Raw genomic sequence first — 24,663 nt, 5'->3', positions numbered from 1 at the left:
TGCGGATTAGCCGCGACAGCAGCTAAAACACCTACTTGGGCATCATCATTTGTTGCAGGTCGTGGTTGACGTTTCACATGTGGCTGAACACTTCCCGTTTCCTTAAATAACGTTAAGTATTTGGCGAACGGTCCGGACACTTGGATGATGTCGTTCAGGATACCGAGCAGCATACATAGCACACGCCCGTTGGGCATTTTGATCACAATAGCCATACATCAACACGATATCGACCTTTTCCGCAACTGGTAAACGGTCCATTTTAACACGGGTAATGTATCACGAAGAAAATACCGTCCGAACTGGCGGAATGTTAGTTGATACCACGCACTTATACGTTTGTGACTATTACAGCACCATCTATCACAAGCGAAAAAAGTGGTCCAACTAAAACATTCATATTTCTTCATGTACTACACGAATATGTAATAAAAAATGGGGGTTCCTATTTAAAAAAACACAGTTGATATCCGTTTGACCTATGGCAGCGTCATCTAGCGGGCCAATCATAGCGCCCTCTGGTTTCCCCCTTCAAGCTAGACGAGTTTCGTACTTTGTAGTTTTTTCGTTTGATGCTTATTTCGTGAGATATTTGGCCCAGTCAGTATCAATGGACCACCCTGTATACTCTTTACTGAAATATAAATAACATATATTTTGTAGGAAATGTATTTGCAGTTACTGGAATTGTACTACTTCTCATTTTCATCATTATATTATTTCTTTTTTGTATACATATTTAATATCTGACGTGGTAAAAAGTGTAACTGTTGCTGTCACATGGACTTGATGCACACAGTGGCTACTGTCATCTACAATGAAACATTTCCATGCCTTACAACATTAGACTATAGTATTGGTATATCCCATGTCACTACCCCTGCCAGGTAGTCCACACCTTTGTTATAGTGGCATGTCAACATACCTACTTTTAGGCGAGACCAAAACAAGTAAGAACTTCAGTGGTTGTCATCAGAGGAATATTTTTTTCATGCCTTGTCATTTGCAGCAATCGTGCGTGACAGTGACAACACCCTGCTTGTGGAGCCAACAAGGTCAGAGCTATACAGGTCAGAGCTTGTGTTAGCTGCAGTTGGTAGAGAGCTGCCACTGTGTGGATCGGGACCACTACAGCATCAGCAGTGATGTGGTGACGGATTTTGTCTTGGGATGGGTGTTTACATTGTTTACATCTGGATGTGAGGTTCTTTTATGGACAGATTTATTTGTGTTCAGCCTGAGCTGGATGCACATTGTAGTGTGACAGTAAATGTTCATGTATTTGTACTAATTATTTCTGCTGCAGAAAACATGCAAGTGCCAATTTCAAATATTGCTTCCAAAGTTGTTCAAAACAGTTTTAACTCATATCATGTTGCAAATACTTCCACAATCGTCAGGAGATAATCCTGAGGAATGGAGTGAGTGACCTTTGAAATCCATGTCAGTTACAAGGAGATAGGATAGCGGCAGTGCCAAACAACTTTACACATGGGAAATTAGAAACATAGATTTGAGCACTTCATTTTGTATTTCTATAATTAACAGAACATAGATGTTGAAAAGTGTAATTATATGTATTTATTATCCTGTATTCATAGTCCCATTCCTAGTTTTTAAAAATATCTACAGAAATAGCAAAACATCATCACATTCCACAAGGAGTGGCCTGTCGTTGGAAGTACTTAAAACAATAGTAATCTACGTCTACATCTACATCCATACTCCGCAAGCCACCTGACGATGTGTGTAACAAAATTATTGTTTAATATTTCTGATTTAATGTCTGTTCTGAAATGATCACAAGATAGTGTATTTGTTATATGAGTATCATTTCCATTCTCAATTCTATGGTTAATCTATCTACAGCTTTATCGGCTCTGGTTGTTATTCGGCTTGTACTGTTTAATGTGGTGTAAGATAAACGCTTTTAGAATTAATACTTTTAGGCTTGCTCGAATCACTTCGAAATTTGTTGTGAGGTTTTGTATTATTCGTTTATTCAATATTGGTATAGTGGTGATGAGGTCAGACTGTCATTGTGCAACAATCAAGTTAAAAATCTAATAGTCATTATATGGTGGGAAAATTAATTATACTTGACTCTATACAAAGTATAAAATATATAAATGGGAGAGTGTATGACCAAGGCAACATTAGTTGAGACAATTTTATTAAGATGCCTACTGAATTTATACCTAGTTGCGATCATAATTTTAAAGAAATGATTGGCAAATTGACATTATATCTGAGAGTCTTTCGAATATATGTGTTTTTCAGATATTGATATAGGATATGCAATATCATGGGACCATAAATAGTGGGAATGAAAGACAAAAATTATGGCGTTCATAAGCACTAACAACTTAGACACTGACAATAATAGTATTTTGATGGAACAGTGCTAAATGATCGGTCAGAATGCAGTAGGATCTAATTACGAATAAACGAAATTACACATTAATTATGGAACCAGATCTAAACAAAGGCATAAACAGAAGTGTATAATTCAATGCAGCCATCTTGCATTACAATGAGGATTTTCTCTGTTTCCCTTATGTTGAAAATAGAACTCACCAATAGCAATTGTATTCTATGTTGTAATTTTATGCATTATCAAGAACGTATTTTATGTACCCATGCACTTTACACAATATTTACACTGATAATCTCATATCTAATTGTATTTTTGTCAGCGTTATATTCTCATTACGTTAAGTTGAATTAGATGCTAAGAGTTTTTAGTAACGTTGTTGCCCACCACATGATAATGCTGCTTAATTAAAAACTAGACATTTGTTGAGTTGATGACTTACTATGTAACGTATTTTATCATTTTCGGGTAACTTCACAGTATGTTGAAACAAGTAATGATACCTTCTGTGTGATGTGATGCTAATATACACATATCAAAAAAAGTTTTCCATCACCTCGGTTCGGAGAGTTCCAGAACCTGTACAGAAAATTGGAACAGAGATCAACATAAACATCATTTCCGGCCTTTTTATTGATAATGAAAACCACACATTTCGTGTATACCACCATACAACGAGAACTACAGAGGTGGTGGTTCAGATTGCTGTACACATCGGTACCTCTAATACACAGTAGCACGTCCTCTTGCATTCGTCGTGGCATACTATCCAAAAGTTCATCAAGGCACTGTTGGTCCAGATTGTCCCACTCCTCAACGGCGATTCGGCGTAGATCCCTCACAGTGTTTGGTGGGTCAAATATATCTGAAGGGTATCCAGGAATTAAAATTCAACCATGAAGGATGCTTCTTAAAAAAGTGTGTCTATTAAATTCCTGAACATTGTTCGAAAATCTGGGATGCTTATGTTGTATTAACAGTACAAATAGGGAAGATTCATAGAAGAAGATAATGAATCGCAAGACCGACGTGGAAATACTAACCAGATTCGACCAAGTACGCTACATGCAGGACGCACACTTCTGTGCAGTATTTCCCATAAAATTCGAAACCCAAGTTACGAGTTAAGTAACTCTTTAAAGTACAGCCAGCAATACTTTTTCCTAACAGAAATGAAAGCAAACTTTGGTCCCACGAAAAGAACGACGAATAACTCACCTCTAGACATTGGAGAGAAGAGATGCAAGTGAACACAGGCACCGCCTGCTCCCTCGCCCATAATAGTGACGCGAAACCGATCACCGTGAAAATATTTGATGTAGTCTTTCACCCACTGGAGCGCCGTCACCTGGTCGTAGAGCCCCATGTTGCCAGGAGCATCACGTTGATTCAAGCTGAAGAAACCTGCAGAACAATATAATGTAAGGTGACCACATGCACACACACATTATATATACACTACTGGCCATTAAAATTTCTACACCGAGAAGAAATGCAGATGATAAACAGGCATTAATTCGACAAATATATTATACTGGAACTGACATGTGATTACATTTTCACGCAATTTGGGTGCATAGATCCTGAGAAATCAGTACGCAGAACCACCACCTGTGGCCGTAATAACAGCGTTGATACGCCTGGGCATTGAGTCAAACAGAACTTGGATGGTGTGTACACGTACAGCTGCCCATGCACCTTCAACGCGATACCACAGTTCATCCAGAGTAGTGACTGGCGTATTGTGACGAGCCAGTTGCTTGGCCACCATTGACCAGACGTTTTCAATTGGTGAGAGATCTGGAGAATGTGCTGGCCAGGGCAGCAGTCGAACATTTTCTTTATCCAGGACCTGCAACATGCGGTCGTATATTATCCTGTTGAAATGTAGGGTTTCGCAGGGATCGAATGAAGGGTAGAGACACGGGTCGTAACATGTCTGAAATGTAACGTCCTCTGTTGAAAGTGCCGTCAGTGCGAACAAGAGGTGACCTAGACGTGTAACCAATGGCACCCCATACCATCACACCGGGTGATACGCCAGTATGGCGATGACGAATACATGTTTCCAATGTGCGTTCACCGCGATGTTGCCAAACACGGATGCGACCATCATGATGCTGTAAACAGAACCTGGATTCATCCGAAAAAATGAAGTTTTGCCATTCCTGCACCCAGGATCGTCGTTGAGTACACCATCGCAGACGCCCCTGTCTCTGACGCAGCGTCAACGGTATTCGCAACCATGGTCTTCGAGCTGATAGTCCATGCTGCTGCAACTGTCGTCGAACTGTTCGTGCAGACGGTTGTCGTCTTGCAAACGTCCCCATCTGTTGACTCAGGGATCGAGTCGTGGCTGCACAATCCGTTACAGCCGTGCGGATAAGATGCTTGTCATCTCGACTACTAGTGATACGAGGCCGTTGGGATCCAGCACGGCGTTCCGTGTTATCCTCCTGAACACACCGATTCCATATTCTGCTAACAGTCATTGGATCTCGGCCAACGCGAGCAGCAATGTCGCGATACGATTTATCCGCAATCGCGAAAGTCTACAATCCGACCTTTATCAAAGTCGGAAACGAGATGGTACGCATTTCTCCTCCTTACACGAGGCATCACAACAACGTTTCACCAGGCAATGCGGTCAACTGCTGTTTGTGTATGAGAAATCGGTTGGAAACTTTCCTCATGTCAGTACGTTGTAGGTGTGGCCACCGGCACAAACCTTGTGTGAATGCTCTGAAAAGCTAACCACTTACATATCACAGCATCCTCTTCCTGTCGGTTAAATTTCGCGTCTGTAACACGTCATCTTCGTGGTGTAGCAATTTTAATGGCCAGTAGTATATATATCTATATATATATATATGTGTATTGACTTTGCACTCACAGTGACGATCTACCCGTCACATTTATTTATTTTATTATTATGTTTCACGTAACATATTGTACCGTGTTTCAAACATGTTTCGCTTATCATCAGACGTTTAGGCATACAAGTGTTACTTAAAGATAAAATGTCTAAATTAATCTAGAACAATTTTCAACAGTTTTTTTATTGCTAGAGTGGCTAATGGGTATTTGGGGGGCAGCGGGAGAGGGGGGGATGGCAGTGGGTGGCCGGAATGCGGAATTGTCTTCTGCTGGTACAGAGCTGTGCCTTGTAGTTGTGATTGATACCACAGCCTGTGCACGATGCGGGTGTTTTTGAATTAGATTTTATGGCGTAATATGTAATCGTGTGATTTACTTTTCATGTGAGTGTTGTTCATGTACGACTCTAACATCCCAAATCTTCATCTGCATCATTGGTGTGCTGGCGGGAGCTGTTGCTCAATATTCCACAACTGCACAGTCGATTTTATACTGTTCTTCGACATACTTTCCTTGTACAAACTGAAAGATAGCGCCACAAGCAAAGTTATATTCTATAAGAGGTAGGCGGATGACACCCTCATTCTGTTTGATGGAACAGCTGATGAAATAATTTTTACTAAATTCAATAACCTGCATATAAATATCCAGTGCGCCCCTGAATATGAAGAGAACGACACCATACCTTTTCTCCCCATGAAAATGTCAAAACAGAACCAGCAGTTGTCTTTCAATGTTCACAGAAAACCTATTGCTGCAGATACCACTATATCACACTTCTGTACATGTCCTACCCCCTATAAAAAGCTGCACATAGACCAATGCTGTACAGAGCCCACAAATTGCTACTTCAACATACACGCCTCCCACAAGAAATAGAAACCATAAAACGTATTGAAATAACCGCTAGATATGATCATTCACTCATTAACACAATGACACAACAAATAAAAAACAAACTGAACATACAACAGCAAACTACACTCACAACTAACAGCAACCCCGCAGTGAAATATGTCAAAATGTCATATCCTAGTATAATGTCTAATAAACCCGCTAGGTCATTCACAAACAGAGATGTCAAAAATCAGCTTCAGCACCAACAAGGACCTAACTAGAAAACTTATTCGCAATATAAAACCACAAGATACAGATCACGGCACATCTGGCATTTACAAAATTGACCTGCAACCAATCCAACAGATACTGTATGAACCAGACAGACAGAAATTTCAGACCTCGATTTAAAAAACATGTAAGACTGCCACAGCCTAGAGAAATGTAGCAAATCAACGACTGTAACACACATTAGAGACACAGGGCTGCCTCTGATAATCGACGACAAATTGAAAATTTTGCATAAAATCGAAAGAAGGCAAAAAATGGACGTTATGGAAGAAATGGAAATTTCCATTCATAATACAAAAAATGTGATAATATTCTCAATGAGGTAATTGAATCGAAAAACTCAAAATTTTTCAGTAGCCTTAAATTATTACTAATGCAAAGCAGTTAAGATAAGTCAGTGTGAAACATACGACTATTAGTATATTGCTGAAATAAACCACAATCAATACTACCCCTCACACTGCAAGACTACAATATTGTTTTCGATATATACAGTTTACACCTGTGTTTGTACAACGGAAGTTCGTCAAAAAGCAGAGTAAAATAAGCAGTACAATAGTGGAATTTCGAGCAACAGTTCCGCCACTATACCACCGACGCACATGAAGATTAGGGAGGTCAAAATCGTTAAGTGAAGACCAGACATATTAAAAGTACATCACACGGTTATCACGTCATAACAACTTACACAAAACTATCTGCATCCTGCACAGGCTGAGGTATCAATCATAACATCGAGGCACGGCTTCACGCCAGAAGAAGACAAAAATGAACTTCGATTTTTGTCCATCCACTGCCCTCCCCCTGCCCCAAAATACCCCAATGCCCTCCCCCTGCCCCAAAATACCCCAATAGCCATTCAGCAATAGTTCAAGGTTAATTCAAACTTAGACATTTTTTCTTTAAGTAACATTTGTATGTCAAACGTCTGCTCATGAGTTAAACATGCGCGAAACGCGTTGCAATGTGTTAAACATAAATTAATGTGACTGACAGCAGAAAAATGGAAATAATTATTCCACAAAGCCACAGTTCATAAACTTAGCCAGCTTGGATAAAATTAATTAAAAAAGGAAATCAGTGCCGCAATGGAGGAGAAAACATCTTATTGCTCTCATATTCTCTACTATCAGGATACAGATCAGTGTATGGGATACAAAATCAGAACTATTTTATTAGACTAACTACAGGAAAGTCAAAACTGCAGTGTGCTTTGAACTTGGACGCTTGTCACTTGTACGGAATGCTCTTCTAATTAAGCCATCTAAGCGCGCTCACAGACAAATTCAAAGTATGACATGGACACAGCGTCCTTTTCATTACTTCTGGATTCGAATCCCGGTGCATTTCAGTTTCATGTCTCATATATAAAACGTGAGCTTACAGAAGATTTCATTGAAAGGCTTTATTTTTCAGCCCAAAAACGTATTTATTTTTCGACATACTCTCTCTCTGGTTAATTGAAATTTGTTCAAAGGTCTCACACATCATGGATTTCACTCCTGGAAGACAAAGGGTGTCAAAGATGGTGAATGGAGTGGGTAGTCCATCAATTTTGTACTTCAGAACCATCAATGAGATTTGTCACATCTTGTCTGTGCTTTAAGCGTTACTCAGTTCCAAGTAATGAGTAGTGATCCTGCTTTCTGTTTACCGGAATATCAACTGGCCGTACATCGCAAGCAGAGTTCTGGCTTACTTTACCTGTATGGTTATAGATTCTTTCTTTGGTTCAAATGGTTCAAATGGCTCTGAGTACTATGGGACTTAACATCTGAGGTCATCAATCCCCTAGAACTTAGAACTACTTAAACCTAACTACCCTAAGCACATCACACACATCCATGCCCGAGGCAGGATTCGAACCTGCGACCGTAGCGGTCACGCGGTCCCAGACTGATGTGCCTAGAACCGCTCGGCCAGTCCGGCCGGCCTTTCTTTGGTAACACACAAAAATGCTTCAGAAACATCTTTGAAATAGTGTGGTACTATAAAATGGTGTTCAAACCTGAAATCTAGCATGTGTATATCAAATGTGAAACATAAGCTAATGTGTGGTTTCTTGTAGCATTACTATGTTCCATCACGAATTTCAATTAAAACTCAGCTATATATTAAAATTATATATATAATATATAAATATATATATTATATATATTATATATATTAAAATAATTTGTCCTCAAGTTATGCATCAAGAGACTTTGTTGGTAACAGAAGCAAAGTGTGAAGCCAATATCAAACGTTAGATTTTGTCTCCGTGCAGTGATACAAGTATACGCGTCTACTAGCGTCGGAGATGAAGCAGAGATCGAAGTGTGTGACGATGTAAAATAAATTATTCAGTCAGTTCAGGGAGGTGAAAATTTAAGTTGAAGGAGAGCTGGAATTCGATAGCAGGGGGAGAAGAAAACATCGAAGGGGAACGCTAACTGAAGAAAAAAATAAAGGGAGAAGCTGGCTGATAGAATGTTGCACAGAGCGTGATTCAGTCATTGCTAATATTTAGTTAATGAATCATAAAAGAAGGCAAGGTGGTATACGTGGAGATACTGAAGACACCAAAAAATTTCAGAGAGATTATTCAAAGGCAAGGCAGAGATTTAGAAGCCAGAGTTTAAACAGCAAAACATTCCTAGGGGCTGGTGCGGTCTCTGACCACAATCAGTTACACGTAAAATTCTGATAAAAGCTAAGGAGAGCTGCAGAAATGTTAATAAATTAAGGAGATGGAATCTGGATACGTTAAAACAACCAGAGGCAGCAAATCATTTAACATTTCAAAGCGAACGCTACGCAACGACTAACTGAAAGGAGAGAACAGAGGAGAATAAGGTTCGTCGATTACATTGTAGTTCTGGCAGACACAGCAAATGACTTGAAAGATCAGGTGAAGAGAATGGACAGTGGCTTGGAATGCAGACGAATTAACAGGCAATGCAGAAAGAATATGTGGACACAATAATAACTGACGATGTCTGACATAAATTTGATATAAATGCGGGCTGGTAACAGTGAGGAAAGCATTTCTGAGAGAGAGAGAGAGAGAGCTTTGTTAACATGGAATATAAAGATAAGTACCAAAAAGTCCTTTCTGAAAGCATCTGTACGGAATGTAGTATAGAAACAGAAGGATGCTAAAGTTCCTATGAATGTATCGAGAAGCTAATGATTAAGCACTACAGTGAAATGGGCGAAAATACGAGGGGCGTTTAATAAGTGAGCAACACATTTTTTCTCTGCCAGTTTCGGCTGAAAAAATTGCGGAGACAACGTGGGACATCGTGGAGTATTTCCGCTTCAGCTCCTATAGTTTCTTACGGTGCTATACATAGCCTTCAAAATGGCATCTGTAACGGAGGTGAGTCCTAAGCAGAGTTGTCATTTAGTTTCTTTTAGCGGAAAACCAGGGCAACGCAAACATTCACAGGCGCTTTCAGAGTGCCTGCGAAGACCCGGCAGTTAACAAAAGGATGGTGAGTGAGTCGCTGGGCGAGGCGTCTGTCATCATCGCAACAAGACCGCTATCCGGCCACACGCAGCTGTTCAAATAGTTCAAATGGCTCTGACCACTATGGGACTTAACTGCTGTGGTCATGAGTCCCCTAGAACTTAGAACTACTTAAACCAAACTAACCTAAGGACAACACACACATCCATGCCCGAGGCAGGATTCGAACCTGCGACCGAGGCAGTCCCGCGGTCCCAGACTGCAGCGCCTAGAACCGCACGGCCACCGCGGCCGGCACACGCAGCTGTGACTCTTGCAATGCTGGAACGTGTGGACACTCTCATTTGCGGTGATCGACGGATCTACATCTACATCTACATGATTACTCTGCAATTCACATTTAAGTGCTTGGCAGAATTTCATCGAACCACAATCATACTATCTCTCTACCATTCCACTCCCGAACAGGCGCGGGAAAAACGAACACCTAAACCTTTCTGTTCGAGCTCTGATTTCTCTTATTTTATTTTGATGATCATTCCTACCTATGTAGGTTGGGCTCAACAAAATATTTTCGCATTCGGAAGAGGAAGTTGGTGACTGAAACTTCGTAAATAGATCTCGCCGCGACGAAAAACGTCTTTGCTTTAATGACTTACATCCCAACTCGCGTATCATATCTGCCACACTCTCTCCCCTATTACGTGATAATACAAAACGATCTGCCCTTTTTTGCACCCTTTCGATGTCCTCCGTCAATCCCACCCGGTAAGGATCCCACACCGCGCAGCAATATTCTAACAGAGGACGGACGAGTGTAGTGTAAGATGTCTCTTTAGTGGACTTGTTGCATCTTCTAAGTGTCCTGCTAATGAAACGCAACCTTTGGCTCGCCTTCCCCACAATATTATCTATGTGGTCTTTCCAACTGAAGTTGTTCTTAATTTTAACACCCAGGCACTTAGTTGAAATGACAGCCTTGAGAATTGTACTATTTATCGAGTAATCGAATTCCAACGGATTTTTTTTGGAACTCATGTGGATCACGTCACACTTCTCGTTATTTAGCGTCAACTGCCACCTGCCACACCATACAGCAATCTTTTCTAAATCGCTTTGCAACTGATACTGGTCTTCGGATGACCTTACTAGACGGTAAATTACAGCATCATCTGCGAACAACCTAAGACAACTGGTCAGATTGTCACCCACGTCATTTATATAGATCACGAACAGCAGAGGTCCCAGGACGCTTCCATGGGGAACACCTGATATCACTTCAGTTTTACTCGATGATTTGCCGTCTATTACTACGAACTGCAACCTTCCTGACAGGAAATCACGAATCCAGTCGCACAACTGAGACGATACCGCATAGGCCTGCAGCTTGATTAGAAGTCGCTTGTGAGGAACGGTGTCAAAAGCTTTCCGGAAATGTATAAAAACGGAATCAACTTGAGATACCCTGTCGATAGCGGCCATTACTTCGTACGAATAAAGAGCTAGCTGCGTTGCACAAGAACGATGTTTTCTGAAACCATTCTGATTACGTATCAATAGATTGTTCCCTTCGAGGTGATTCATAATGTCTGAAAACAGTATATGCTCCAAAACCCTACTGCAAACCGACGTCAATGATATAGGTCTGTAGTTCGATGGATTACTCCTACTACCCTTCTTAAACACTGGTGCGACCTGCGCAATTTTCCAATCTGTAGGTACAGATCTATCGGTGAGCGAGCGGTTGTATATGATTGCTAAGTAGGGAGCTATTGTATCAGCGTAATCTGAAAGGAACCTAATCGGTATACAATCTGGACCTGAAGACTTTCTCATATCAAGCGATTTGAGTTGCTTCGCAACCCCTAAGGTATCTACTTCTAAGAAACTCATGGTAACAGCTGTTCGTGTTTCAAATTCTGGAGTCTCGCTACTGAACTGAACTTCTCTGTTGGTAGTGCTAACACACTTATCCACCAGTTGGTGTACGCAAAGTGTGTGGCTGGATCTCACACCTTCCGAATTTCATCCGTTTGGCCCAATGAAAGACGCACTCTGTGAGAAGTAATACATGGATGATGGGGAGGTTATACGCATCAAGAAGTTGGCTCCAACGTCGACCAATAGAATGGTAGCATATGGACATACAGGCCCTCCCAGTAAAGTGGCGTAATGCCGTCGCATTATGGTGAAAAATATTGTTTTGTAGCCAAAAGAATGGGGAATAATATGGTGTATTCCAGTCTTAAATAAAACTGACTGCTTTCAGAAAGAAAGAAAAAAAAGAGTGTTGCATTACTTATTGAACGTCCGTCGTAACGTTATGAAACAACTTTATTAGAAAAAAAAAACAGTTTGACCAGATGAATGCCAGAGCATCGAAGAATAGTGAATTCCTTAATTGAGTGATGCGCAGTGGGTAAAAATAATAGAGGGAGACAAAGGTTCGACGACAGTAAGAAGATTCAAGTAATACAGAGTTAAAGTGACCTACGCAGAATACATTATCGTGGAGAGCTGCATCAAACCAGTCTTTGGTCTGATGACCACAATAACAACAACAACAACACACTATTGCGGTTTTGATAATATAGCTATTTATCTTTAAGATAAACCTTTTAAATTGTGACCTATTCATTCGCAGTCATAACTGGTCTGTAGTATGAAGCTATTTCCTCAGAATTTTCAATGTAGCAAAAGTAGTTCTCTTTAAAAACAAGTGAAATGAGGCTCACCTCCATCATCTTAAGCATATCAAAAGTTATTGAGAAAACAGGTACTTTAGTGTTAATCTTTAATGACACCTTATCAATTTACATTTCGGTAAAGGAGATTCGCAAGATTATACTTATTTGTGGGCCAAATCTATAGTCTTTTATATGAAAGAAAATGAATTCATTGATCTCACAAAGAAAAACTGGAACTTATTGATCATGTAATTTTTGGAAAAACTATGGTAGAACAGAATTAGGGAATAATAAAATGATTGGTTCAGATTATACAGGTATCTTTCAGACTGTACAAAAAAACTGTACTGTAGATAATGAACATATGTTCCTGGTGCAATCTGCGTTGTTGCCAGATTTCAACTTGTCCTACTTATAAGTAAACCTGCCCAAGGGATCCACTTCGATAGCTATTAAGGGGCTGAAACACCCTCAGCAAAAAAATTGAGTTTAATTTTCCTGAATTAATGGCGCTGAAACGGTAACACATATGAAATAAATAAAAATTCTATTGTTTTTAATGTACTTTACAATAGGGCATCCAGATTTGTCGCTAAAGTCACTTTCTTCAAACTTTGCTTTTCCTCTTTATGTTTCATTTCGACATCTGACTAACAATACGCACAATAACGTTAGTACAAAATTCAGTCATATATTAAGGAGTGCTATTCCAAAGACACATTTGTCAGAAATAAGCTAGAAATTCCCTATGTAAAAGTCCATTCAGCATTTTTTGTCCCAAACAGTTCTGCAACTTTCTCATTGTTGTGCAGGTTTACAATAATTTTGTAACAATAATGTAGAGAAAACTTGAAACATAACGTAGTTAAATTTGAAAACGTTGCAACTTGAAAATAAAAAATGCACCAATGTAAAATGAAGACACAAGTACAACACAAGATACTTTTCATTTCATAACATTAAAATAAATGTGTATATATATTGAACAATGTATGTGGAATATATATTTAGAATACATTTATCTGGTGGGGAAAGACTTATTAAAAACCCAACATGACAACTGACACTGAAGTGGATACATATTGGGTGCACATACAGCGATATAGAAGTATTTCTAGCTTGTTTCTGACAAATGCATCATTGGAACACCAATTTATCATATACGACTTAATTTTGGTATCAACAATGCTATACGTTTTTCTGTTAGTCAACTGTCGAAATGAAAAACAAAATTGTGGGAGGAAGGGGATCTGGAGAAAAGTGACTTTGATGACAAATCTGAGTGTACCAGTGCGGCATACATTAAAACCAGAGGACTTGGAGTTTTTTAAAATATCTGTTACCGTTTTGAGGGTATTCACTGAGAAATATTAAACTCTTTTTTTGTCGAAGGGGTGTTTCACCCCTTAACGGCCGTATGGGCGTGTGTAAAAAAATATGAGTCTCTTATTTTGCTCTGTGCTACAATATATTCAAGGCGAATCAAAATCGAAAAGTATCCCTTGGGTAGGTGTACTTCTTAGGTATGAGATAATTCATCGCTCAGTGCTCATTTGACCTACTTAATTTTTTCAATTATTATTAATTTTTGGATTTTCCAGGTATTTGTGGGAGGAAAACGTTCAATGGTAGACACACATCTCTCATGTGGATTTACACGTCAAAGATCCAAGGTTCATCTCATACAAGGGCCATTTTTCACAAATTTTAATGTTTTAGTTATGTAACAAATTTCACAAGCATTTCATTAATTATATGTATCATAAATGGCAACCAAAGTTGTGGATATGAGTCAAAGAAACTTTGTTGTGGTACTTTCTAACTATATTTACTTATCAGCCTAGCGATGGCAATTTCTTTGGGCGAACTGTTATCGTTGTTATTTCGACTCTTTGAAAAGTGCAATAAATTTTATAAGGATATCATTATCTTTTAGTAGCGACGAGTTTCGTATCTCGAGTTCGTCCCAAATGATTGCAATATTTCGTAAATTTTGAATTTTCGTCGCTTCAGTATTTATGCAAGCGTCCCATCACTTCTAACCATTGTACCTCAGGTCGAGAGAGTATGCCCCAGGCTTGTATGGAGGTGAAGCGTGGGCGTCAAATAGTTCAGACAAGAAGAGAACAGGATATTTTGAAATATGGTGTTACAGAAGAATACTGGACATCAGACTAACAGATCTAATAACTAAAGAAAGGTACCGAGACGAATTGAAGAAAAAAATTAATGGCACAATGAAGGATAGGTTGACACAACATATCCTGAGGCATCAAGGAATAATTCATTTGCCAAGTAAGGGGGGGCGGGGGAGGGGGGGGGCGTTAAAATGTTAGAGGGAGACCAAGGCTGAAATGCTTACAGAAGTAAATCCAAGTGGATGTAGGTTTCAATAGTCATGCAGAGATGCAGAGATTTGCACACAATATGCTGGTGTGTACAGCTGCATCAAACTGATCTTGGGATTGAACACCACATCAACCTGAAATACGTCGACAGGGGCATGCTGTTGGTCCAAGTACAGAGAACACAAGGCATTAGTAAAAAGTAGGCTTACGACTGATCACACTTTTCTTGACTGATAAGGAACTGACTTATTGCCTATTGGCGTTCGTCTCACAGTATTTGGCGGACAGTCATTAAGAAATTTTTTGACGTTTCACCAGCACGAGTAGTTGGCATTGTCAAACCTTCACTCCTAGTAGTGAATTGGAGCCGAAGATGTGGCAGGAAGTTATGTGCACTTTGCTCCTTCGTTTGAAAACCTTTTCCTGGTCATTACAGTCGAAGTTTCCTCTTGTCACCTGCAGCGGCCCTTTGCTGCAACGAGGGAATTCAAACAACGTCTTATAGGTAATTTTTCATCACAATCGTCTCCACAATACAGCAACACACGAAAATCAAAGACATCGGCATCATCTTCCTTGATGCACTGGTGGCCATTAAAATTACAATACCATGAAGTCGGCATATAACAACCGCAAGAGGGGCAAGAAATCTGCTACATGCTTGGATCGTTAAACGATTAGCATTTCAGCGTAACTACAAGAAGTAAGAGTGAAATTACAATTAAATCAATACAATGAAATGAATACCCTTAGCTGCATACAGGTGTTGATATACGTCAACGGGGACAGTTGAATATGTGTGCGCCAACCGGGACTCAAATCCGGGATCTCCTGCTTACAGGGCAGACACTCTATCCATCTGAGCCACCGAGAACACAGAGGATAGTGCGACTGCAGGAACGTATATCTGGCACGCCTCCCGTGAGACCCACATTCGTAGCTTATTGTCCCACACTATATTCGTAGCGCCCCTGCCCATTACATTCATTACTCGCGGAATTATCGATTCCCGTAAGTGTTCGGGCAAAGTGTGTGCATCCGCACAGAAGATGGTCAAATGGCCGGTGAGCCTTAATTATATATATGAAGATCGTATCTGTTCTTTTGGACATGTCCGCAGAACATTCTGTGCACACTCTTACGGGAATCGGTAAAGCGCGAGTAAAGAGTGTAATGGACAGGGGCACAACGAATATAGTGCAGGACAATAAGTTGGGAACGTGGGTCTCACGGGAGGCGTGCCAGAGATGAGTCCCTGCAGTCGCACTATCCTCTGTGTCCTCAGTGCCTCAGATGGATAGAGCGTCTGCCATGTAAGCAGGAGATCCCAGATTCGAGTCTCAGTCGGGGCACACGGTTTAAACTGTCCCCGTTGACGTATATCAACGCCTGTATGCAGCTAAGGGTATTGATTTCACTGTATTGATTTAATTGTAATTTCATTCTAACGAGCTGCACGGTCACCGATGGTATCTGTTCTTTCGGACATGTCCGAAAGAACAGATACCATCTTCATATATAGAAGTAAGAGTGATATCCTCTGCATTCTGTGTGTAAGGAAAGATTACCAAGCCTGTTTCTCGTTCAATATTAGCTCTAGATGGGAATATCCTGTTCTAGGTTCTAAGTTCTAGGGGACTGATGACCTCAGAAGTTAAAAAAAAATGGCTCTGAGCACTATGGGACTTAACATCTGAGGTCATCAGTCCCCTAGAACGTAGAACTACTTAAACCTAACTAACCTAAGGACATCACACTCATCCATGCCCGAGGCAGGATTCGAACCTGCGACCGTAGCAGTCGCGCGGTTCCGAACTACAGCGCCTAGAACCGCATGGCCACCGCGGCCGGCTCAGAAGTTAAGTCCCATAGTGTCAGAGCCATTTGAACCATTTTGTCCGATGGGATTCATGCGGCTGATCTGGCTGACTAGATCATTCATTCAAATTGTCCAGAATGTTCTTCAAAAGAGTCACGAACAGCTGTGGCCCACTGACATGGCGAGTTGTCATTGACAAAAATTCCGTCGTTGTTGGCTAGAAATGGTCTCCAGGTAGTCTAACACAACGATTTCCAGTCAATGTTCGAGCCAGTTAAACCAGATGATTGAGTCCACTCCATGTAAACACAGTACACAGTATTATGGAGCCACCACCAGCATGCGCATTGCCTTGTTGACAACTTAGGCCCGTGGTTTCGTGGGGTCTGCGCCAGACTTGAACTCTATCATTAGTTCTTAGCAAATGAAATCGGGACTCATCTAACGGCGCCACGAGTTTCTAGTCGTCTAGGGTCACGAGCCCAGGAGAGGCACTGCGTATGATGTCGTGCTGTTAGCAAAGGTACTAGCGTTGGTCGTCTGCTACCACAGCCCATTAAGGCCAAATTTTACAGAACTGTCCTAATGGATACTTTCGTCGTATGTCCCATATTGATTTTTGCAGTTATTTCACGCACTGTTGCTTGCAGTTAGCACTGAAAATTCTATGCAAACGTCGCTGCTCTAGCTCGTTAAGTGAAGGCTGTTGGTTACTGCATTGTGCATGGTGAGAGGTAATGCCTGAAAGTTGGTAGTCCCGGTATATCATTGACACTCTGGCTCTCAGAATACTGAATTCCCTAACGATATCCGTAATGTAATGACCCATGCCATCTAACTCCAACTGCCATCCCGCGTTTAAAGTCTGTTAATTCCCACATGCGGCCACATTCGTATAGGCAACCCTTTCACACGAATCACCTGAACACAAATGACAGTTCTGTCCATGCACATATATGCGGTACTATTGCAATCTGTATATGTGCATATCGCTACCCCTTGACTTTTGTCAACACAGGTTCTGAGACTACAGTTTATCGTACCGCAATATTGCTGCTCAGGTTGTGCAGACCCCACTGCAGCGATGCGAACAAGGAATCGATGATATCAGGGGGCAATAGTCAACATCATTTCAGGCCTTCAATGGCCCCAAGCGACTAGCGCCAGGCAGAACAGATATACCGCTTTCTAGGATATACAGACTTGTACAGTTAGATCGCACACCTTGCGTCAGGATATGGGCTTGTTTGCAGCCAGACAAGAACACGCACAGGCAGTGCAATGACATATGGGTCACCACGGACTGTCAGCACCCTGACAGTTGTGCATCCACTGACAACACTGGATACGGTAGTAACACCACATCAGCTTTTCAGATGAGGCCCCATCCTGTGTACAGCATGGCAATGGATGAACCAGCATGTGGAGGCTCCGAGGAGGATAGCTGTTACCAGACTGCATTCACCATCAGCACACAAGTCCAGCACCAAGCGTCATAGTATGGGTGTGCCATCGGGCAGAGTCCCCTCTGGTCGCTTAGCTGTGCAGTATCTTTGAAGCTTGCGTGACACTGAATTTGTACAAGATAATGCAAGACCAAACGTTGAACGTGGTGTTATGACTACAACAATACAGAGATTGTTCGAGACTTTCCCCGTCCAACACATTTTCCAGATGTCTCATCCACTGAAAACATCATGTTTTGCCTCCACTCACTGCTCTGGCATGGAACCTATTTCTGCTGGGTTCAACGCTTGCAGTATAACAAATGCTCTTGCCTGTCCAACGGAGCTTGTATTATTCCATTGCAGCAAATGACTGTTGCGGGTAACAAGGGCAAAATTACAGTGGTAGCGACGGAGAAAGAATCTCAGACATTACATTCTTTATTTGTGTGGGCATATGGTCAATAGTTGCTTTACAGTTCTGGAGGGCATTTTTGTTTCATTGTTACGATCACAAGAAAATGCGCGTTCTTCTCACCAAACGTGTTTCACTTTACTGAACTAAAGCATCATCAGTGGTCCGTAATTAAAGATATTTACAGTTTGATTAGTTTTCTAGATCGAAAAACAGTTAACAAATTATTGGCTTTTATTAACGGTAATTTCTGTTTAATTTTTCGCCTACATCAGGAAATGCCGTCTGCTACCACGTCTTTGGTTTCTTTCTTCATTAGACACTGATAATTGTGGTATGCTTTACGCTGCTTTGCAGAACAATGTGTTTCTTTACGTTTAACACAACACAGTGATGTACACCACTGTTCGCTGTTTATTTTTGTACTTCTTAGTGCGTATTATGTTTTGTTGAGTTGCCAACATTGCCACTAGTTTTTTTTTATCTATAGGTTTCTTCTTTCTCTATAGTTCATTATATGTGTGTTATTCTGTTTAATAACTCTATAGAAAAACACATCCCAAAACTGAAATCAAAACCAGACGGATACCAACAATCTGGTATGTGTCAGCTCAGCTGCACAGACTGTGAAGAAATATACACTGGGATGACTAGGAGGGCATTTGACACAAAATATGAAAAACACATAGGGCACTGAAATACACTACAAACCATTCAGATTAGTAGACCATCTAAAACAGGAGTACCACAGACCAAGCACTATTGGAAATTATACGTAATAAGAGTCACTAACGACAGTCACCTCCTCCCTTTCTCAAGAAAATTTCCATACACACAGAGCATTAACAAAAAAAAGTTGCTCAATGATCAAATAAACATTGGAAACGAGACACCATATAAATTAATTGAAGAAAACACATGAAAAAGAAAAGAGCCTTTCCCATCCTTCACCACGTCTCACTTATTAAATTTGAACAGCTGTAGAAGGTCTGAGTTAAGAATGTAGTTCTAGATCTAGGGCACTTAAGCTTCAATATCAGTAGAAATAATCACCTGCCGAATGTCTAGATTATAAATATAAATTAATTGAAGAAAACACATGAAAAAGAAAAGAGCCTTTCCCGTCCTTCACCATGTCTCACTTATTAAATCTGAACAGCTGTAGAAGGTCTGAGTTAAGAATGTAGTTCTAGATCTAGGGCACTTAAGCTTCAATATCAGTAGACATAATCAGCTGCTGAATGTATAGATTATAAATGTAGCCCTAAGTCTAGTTTATACTTTAAACCCTTTATACAACAAAAACATGGAAGACAATGTATTATACAACATATGGTGAAACACCAATAAGCTTAGAGTATCACTAGATATCGCCAGCTATAGAAGGTCTGCATTAAGATAGTAGCTCCAGGTCTAGGTTATTGTTTAGGCCATTTACATAAAGTAAATATAGATGACAACATGTGACAAACATATGGTGATAGAACAAAAAGCTTTGCATATCACTAAATCACATTAGATCATTTATACAAAGAAAATGTAGATGACAACATAGTTTTCTAGATCTAAAAACAGTTAACAAATTATTGGCTTTTATTAACGGTAATTTCTGTTTAATTTTTCGCCTACATCAGGAAATGCCCTCTGCTACCACGTCTTTGGTTTCTTTCTTCATTAGACACTGATAATTGTGGTATGCTTTACGCTGCTTTGCAGAACAATGTGTTTCTTTACGTTTAACACAACACGGTGATGTACACTGTCGGTTAGGCTCTTCTTGCAAATTATCTTTATCGGATATACAATGCACCCTATGCACTAAGGTTTTAAGGACACCTATGGTCTGTGAAGGGTGACGGCAGCTACTGGCATTGTCGGTTGTTTCTAATACACGGCAAGTCCTAATGTGCCATCATCTTTACGGCGAACGACTACATCCAAAACGCGGAGGCAACCGCTTTTTTCTATTTCCACAGTAAATTTTATATTAGCGTGGATAGAATTCAAATGTTCAAGAAATCGATGTAATTCATCCACCCCGTGCGGCCATACCACGAATGTGTCGTCCACATACCTCCAGTTGAATTAGTAATGTAATTTACTGTGACTATGGCTTGACTACTGTAATAAAATCAAATAAATTTGTAAACAGAATAACACGCATATAATGAATCACAGAGAAAGAGAAAAAAATCGAAGAAAAAGTAGTAACACTACAGAACACAATACACACTTAGAAGTATTAAAAATAAACAGTGATCTGTTACGTGGGAAACTTCTGTGATAAATGAAAAAAGAAGCAGTCTAAAATTAGACCACAATTATCAGTACCTAACGAAGAAAGAAAGCAAAGACGTGGCACCAGAAGGCATTTCCTGGTGTAGGCGAAACATCAACCACAAGTTACCGTAAGTAAGAATTAACTATCTGCTAGCGAACTGTGTTTCTATCTAGGAAACAAATCGGATTGTAACTATCTTTAATTACAGATCACCGATGATGCTTCATTTCAATAAAGTAAATTGTGTCTGGTGGGAAAAACACCCATTTTCGTATTGTGGTAATGACGGAACGAAACTACCCTTGAGAACCCCAAACATTATTTTGACATGTGCCTACATTTTCAGAAAAAAAACGCCACACCCTCAAGGACAGAACCATTTTATCATTATAATAGTATATAGTGTGGTCCATTGATAGTGACCGGGCCAAATATCTCACGAAATAAGCATCAAACGAAAAAACTACAAAGAACGAAACTTGTCTAGCTTGAAGGGGGAAACCAGATGGCGCTATGGTTGGCCCGCTAGAAGGCGCTGCCATAAGTTAAACAGATATCAACTGCGTTTTTTAAAAGAGGAACGCCCATTTTTTATTACATATTCGTGTAGTACGTAAAGAAATATGAATGTATTAGTTGGACCACCTTTTCGCTTTGTCTTAGATGGCGCTTTATTAGTCACAGACATATGGCTCACAATTTTAGACGAACAGTTGGTAACAGGTAGGTTTTTTAAATTAAAATACAGAACGTAGGTACGTTTGAACATTTTACTTCGATTCTTCCAATGTGACACATGTACCTTTGTGAACTTATCATTTCTGAGAACGCATGCTGTTACAGCGTGATTACCTGTAAATACTACATTAATGCAAAAAATGCTCAAAATGTTGTCCATCAACCTCAATGCATTTTGCAATACGTGTAACGACATTCCTCTCAACAGCGAGTAGTTCGCCTTCCGTGATGTTCGCACATGCATTGACAATGCGCTGACGCATGTTGTCAGGCGTTGTCAGTGTGTCACGATGGCAGATATCCTTTAACTTTCCCCACAGAAGGAAATCCGGGGACGTCAGATTCGGTGAACTTGCAGGCTATGGTATGGTGCTTCGACGACCAATCCACCTCTCATGAAATATGCTATTCAATACCGCTTCAACCACATGCGAATTATGTGCCGGACATACATCATGTTGGAAGCACATCGCCATTCTGTCATGCAGTGACACATCTTGTAGTAACATCGGTAGAACATTACGTAGGAAATCGGCATACGTTGCACCATTTAGATTGCCATCGGTAAAATGGGGGCCAATTATCCTTCCTCCCATAATGCCGCAGCATACCTTAATCGGCCAAATGAACCTACGTTCTGTATTTTAATTTAAAAAACCTACCTGTTACCAACTGTTCGTCTATAATTGTGAGCCATATGTTTGTGACTATTACAGCGCCATCTATCACAAAGCGAAAAAAGTGGTCCAACTAAAACATTCATATTTCTTTACGTACTACACGAATTTGTAATAAAAATGGGGGTCCTATTTTTAAAAACCACCTGATATTCGTTTGACCTATGGCAGCGCCATCTAGCAGGCCAACCATAGCGCCATCTGGTTTCCCCCTTCAAGCTAGACAAGTTTCGTTCTTTGTAGTTGTTTCGTATGACGCTTATTTCGTGAGATATTTGGCCCGGTCACGATCAACCTGTATGATAACGATTGCACAGCGAATAAAACACTAATGCCTACTCACAGTAAAGATTGCCCAAACAGTCGCATCAGTACACTGTGTATCCCCTTCTGACGGCAATGCAGGTGTGTATTTTCGCATACAAATAATGTTACGAGTGCCAAATGGCATCCTGCGATAGACCGTTCCGAGTGCCGAATGGCATCCTGCGATAGACTGTCCAAAGAACCTTGAGACTTTTATTGTAATTCGCCAGTGGTCCTTGAAGGGCCTGGAGAATGAGTAAGTTTCATTTTTTCATTGTGTCCTATATGTGTTCAATTGGCGAGAGATCTGGTGATGTTGATGGTCAGGGATGTTGTCGTACACTATGAAGAGCAAGTTGCGCCACAGCAGCCGTATATGAACGTGTACTGTCAGGCTGAAAAAGCACAATACCTTCCTGTCGATGAAATGATAGTAGCATGGGGGCAACAGCCTGAGCAATGTAGCAGCCACTGGTTATTTTACCGTGCAGAAAAACCATGTGTGACCATGAATTGTAGATGATGGCCCCCCACCGCATGAAACCTGGAATTGGACCTGGGTGTTGTGCCTGAATGAACTTTGGACTCTGGAACTCACCAGGTCTATGCCATAAACGTGCCCTTCTGTCACTCACATACAGACAGAACCCACTCTCAATGAAGACGTCCAAATGCTATTCCACTCTACAGTCCTACTATTACATGGCACTTGGTAGCCAAGCTTATCAGCAATAGCTTGGCAATGGGTGCACATGATCTTAATCCTGCTGCAAGCAAATGGGTCCATATGGTCCGTGATGACACTGTAGGTGCAATATGTGCCCAGATTTTGCCCCGGGATGATGTTCAGTCGGCCACTGCTGTTCGCACAGTATGTCGATTCTGACGAGTGTCTGCACAACGTGGGCATCCAGAACCTGTTCTACAGTTATGGGAATGTTTCAGAGACCACTGTTGAAAGCAGCGATACAACACTTGTAAGTAGACTGTCTAGGTTTTTTTTATTGGTAACGCCACGTAGCGCTCTGTATGAAAATCACTGGTTGTGCTGTGTGCAGTCTGTGGCTGGTTAGCATTGTTGTTGGCTATTGTAGTGTTGGGCAGTTGGCTGTTAGCGCGTAGCGTTGCGCAGTTGGAGGTGAGCCGCCAGCAGTGGTAGATGTGGGGAGAGAGATGGCGGAGTTGTGAGAGCGGATGATCCGGACAGAGACAGTAAATTTGTAATACTGGATGTCATGAACTGATATATATAATATGACTTTTGAACACTATTAAGGTAAATACATTGTTTTTTCTCCATCAAAATCTTTCATTTGCTAACTATGCCTATCAGTAGTTAGTGCCTTCAGTAGTTTGAATCTTTTATTTAGCTGGCAGTATTGGCGCTCGCTGTATTGCAGTAGCTTGAGTAACGAAGATTTTTGTGAGGTAAGTGATTTGTGAAATGTATAGTTTAATGTTAGTCAGGGCCATTCTTTTGTAGCGATTTTTGAAAGTCAGATTGCGTTGCGCTAAAAAATATTGTGTGTCAGTTTAAGCACAGTCTTGTATAATTGTTCAAAGGGGACGTTTCATATGTCGACCCTTAGCCGAGGATACCTCACTGGAATCTTCTGATTTTTTCTTGTAGTTTGTGTAATTGGTGTAGCTATTGTTTATTGCTAGCGCGTAATTATAGAGAGAATTTCCTTTGTAGTTGTAGTTTTTCATTGTGGTACAGTAAAACAGTTGTGGCATGCATGTAGATTTGCACCAAGTATTTCGCAGCTGCGCTTGCAATTAACGAGATATTATTTTCAATGCTATGTTAATGTGTTTTCTTATTTTGCTCTTCAAATTGTGCTTTTCTGTGTTGTCGTGTGAAATACTGTGACAATAATGGCGTGTGAAAAACGCAATACTAGGCTCCAAAGTAAACTGAGAAATGACAGTGAAAACGAAAACAGTGTGTTAGCACCACCGTGTAATGAATTAACTAATGTTCAAACTAGTAATTTGGTAATTGTGCATAAGGAAATGGAGCGGGCGGCAAATAATGGTGTAGACAGTGAAACAATTAGTGAACAGGGAAGCATTATCGATCGATTGGTCGGCAACAGTTCGCCTCAGGAATCCGA

General features: G+C 40.5%; 1 protein-coding gene across 1 annotated transcript in view; it reads right to left on the bottom strand.

Annotated features, from left to right (window-relative positions):
- Positions 1-24,663, bottom strand: part of LOC124712258 (juvenile hormone esterase-like) — a 46,855-nt gene that overhangs the window by 9,809 nt on the left and 12,383 nt on the right. The window contains exon 2 of the mRNA XM_047242552.1: positions 3,593-3,778. Within this exon, the coding sequence (XP_047098508.1) occupies positions 3,593-3,778 (186 nt within the window). The remainder of the gene's footprint in view (positions 1-3,592; positions 3,779-24,663) is intronic.

Source organism: Schistocerca piceifrons, chromosome 8 (genome assembly GCF_021461385.2).
Source record: "Schistocerca piceifrons isolate TAMUIC-IGC-003096 chromosome 8, iqSchPice1.1, whole genome shotgun sequence".
NCBI lineage: Eukaryota > Metazoa > Arthropoda > Insecta > Orthoptera > Acrididae > Schistocerca > Schistocerca piceifrons.
Note: the sequence above shows the minus strand (reverse complement) of the source record. Positions and strands in the feature narration are given on the sequence as shown.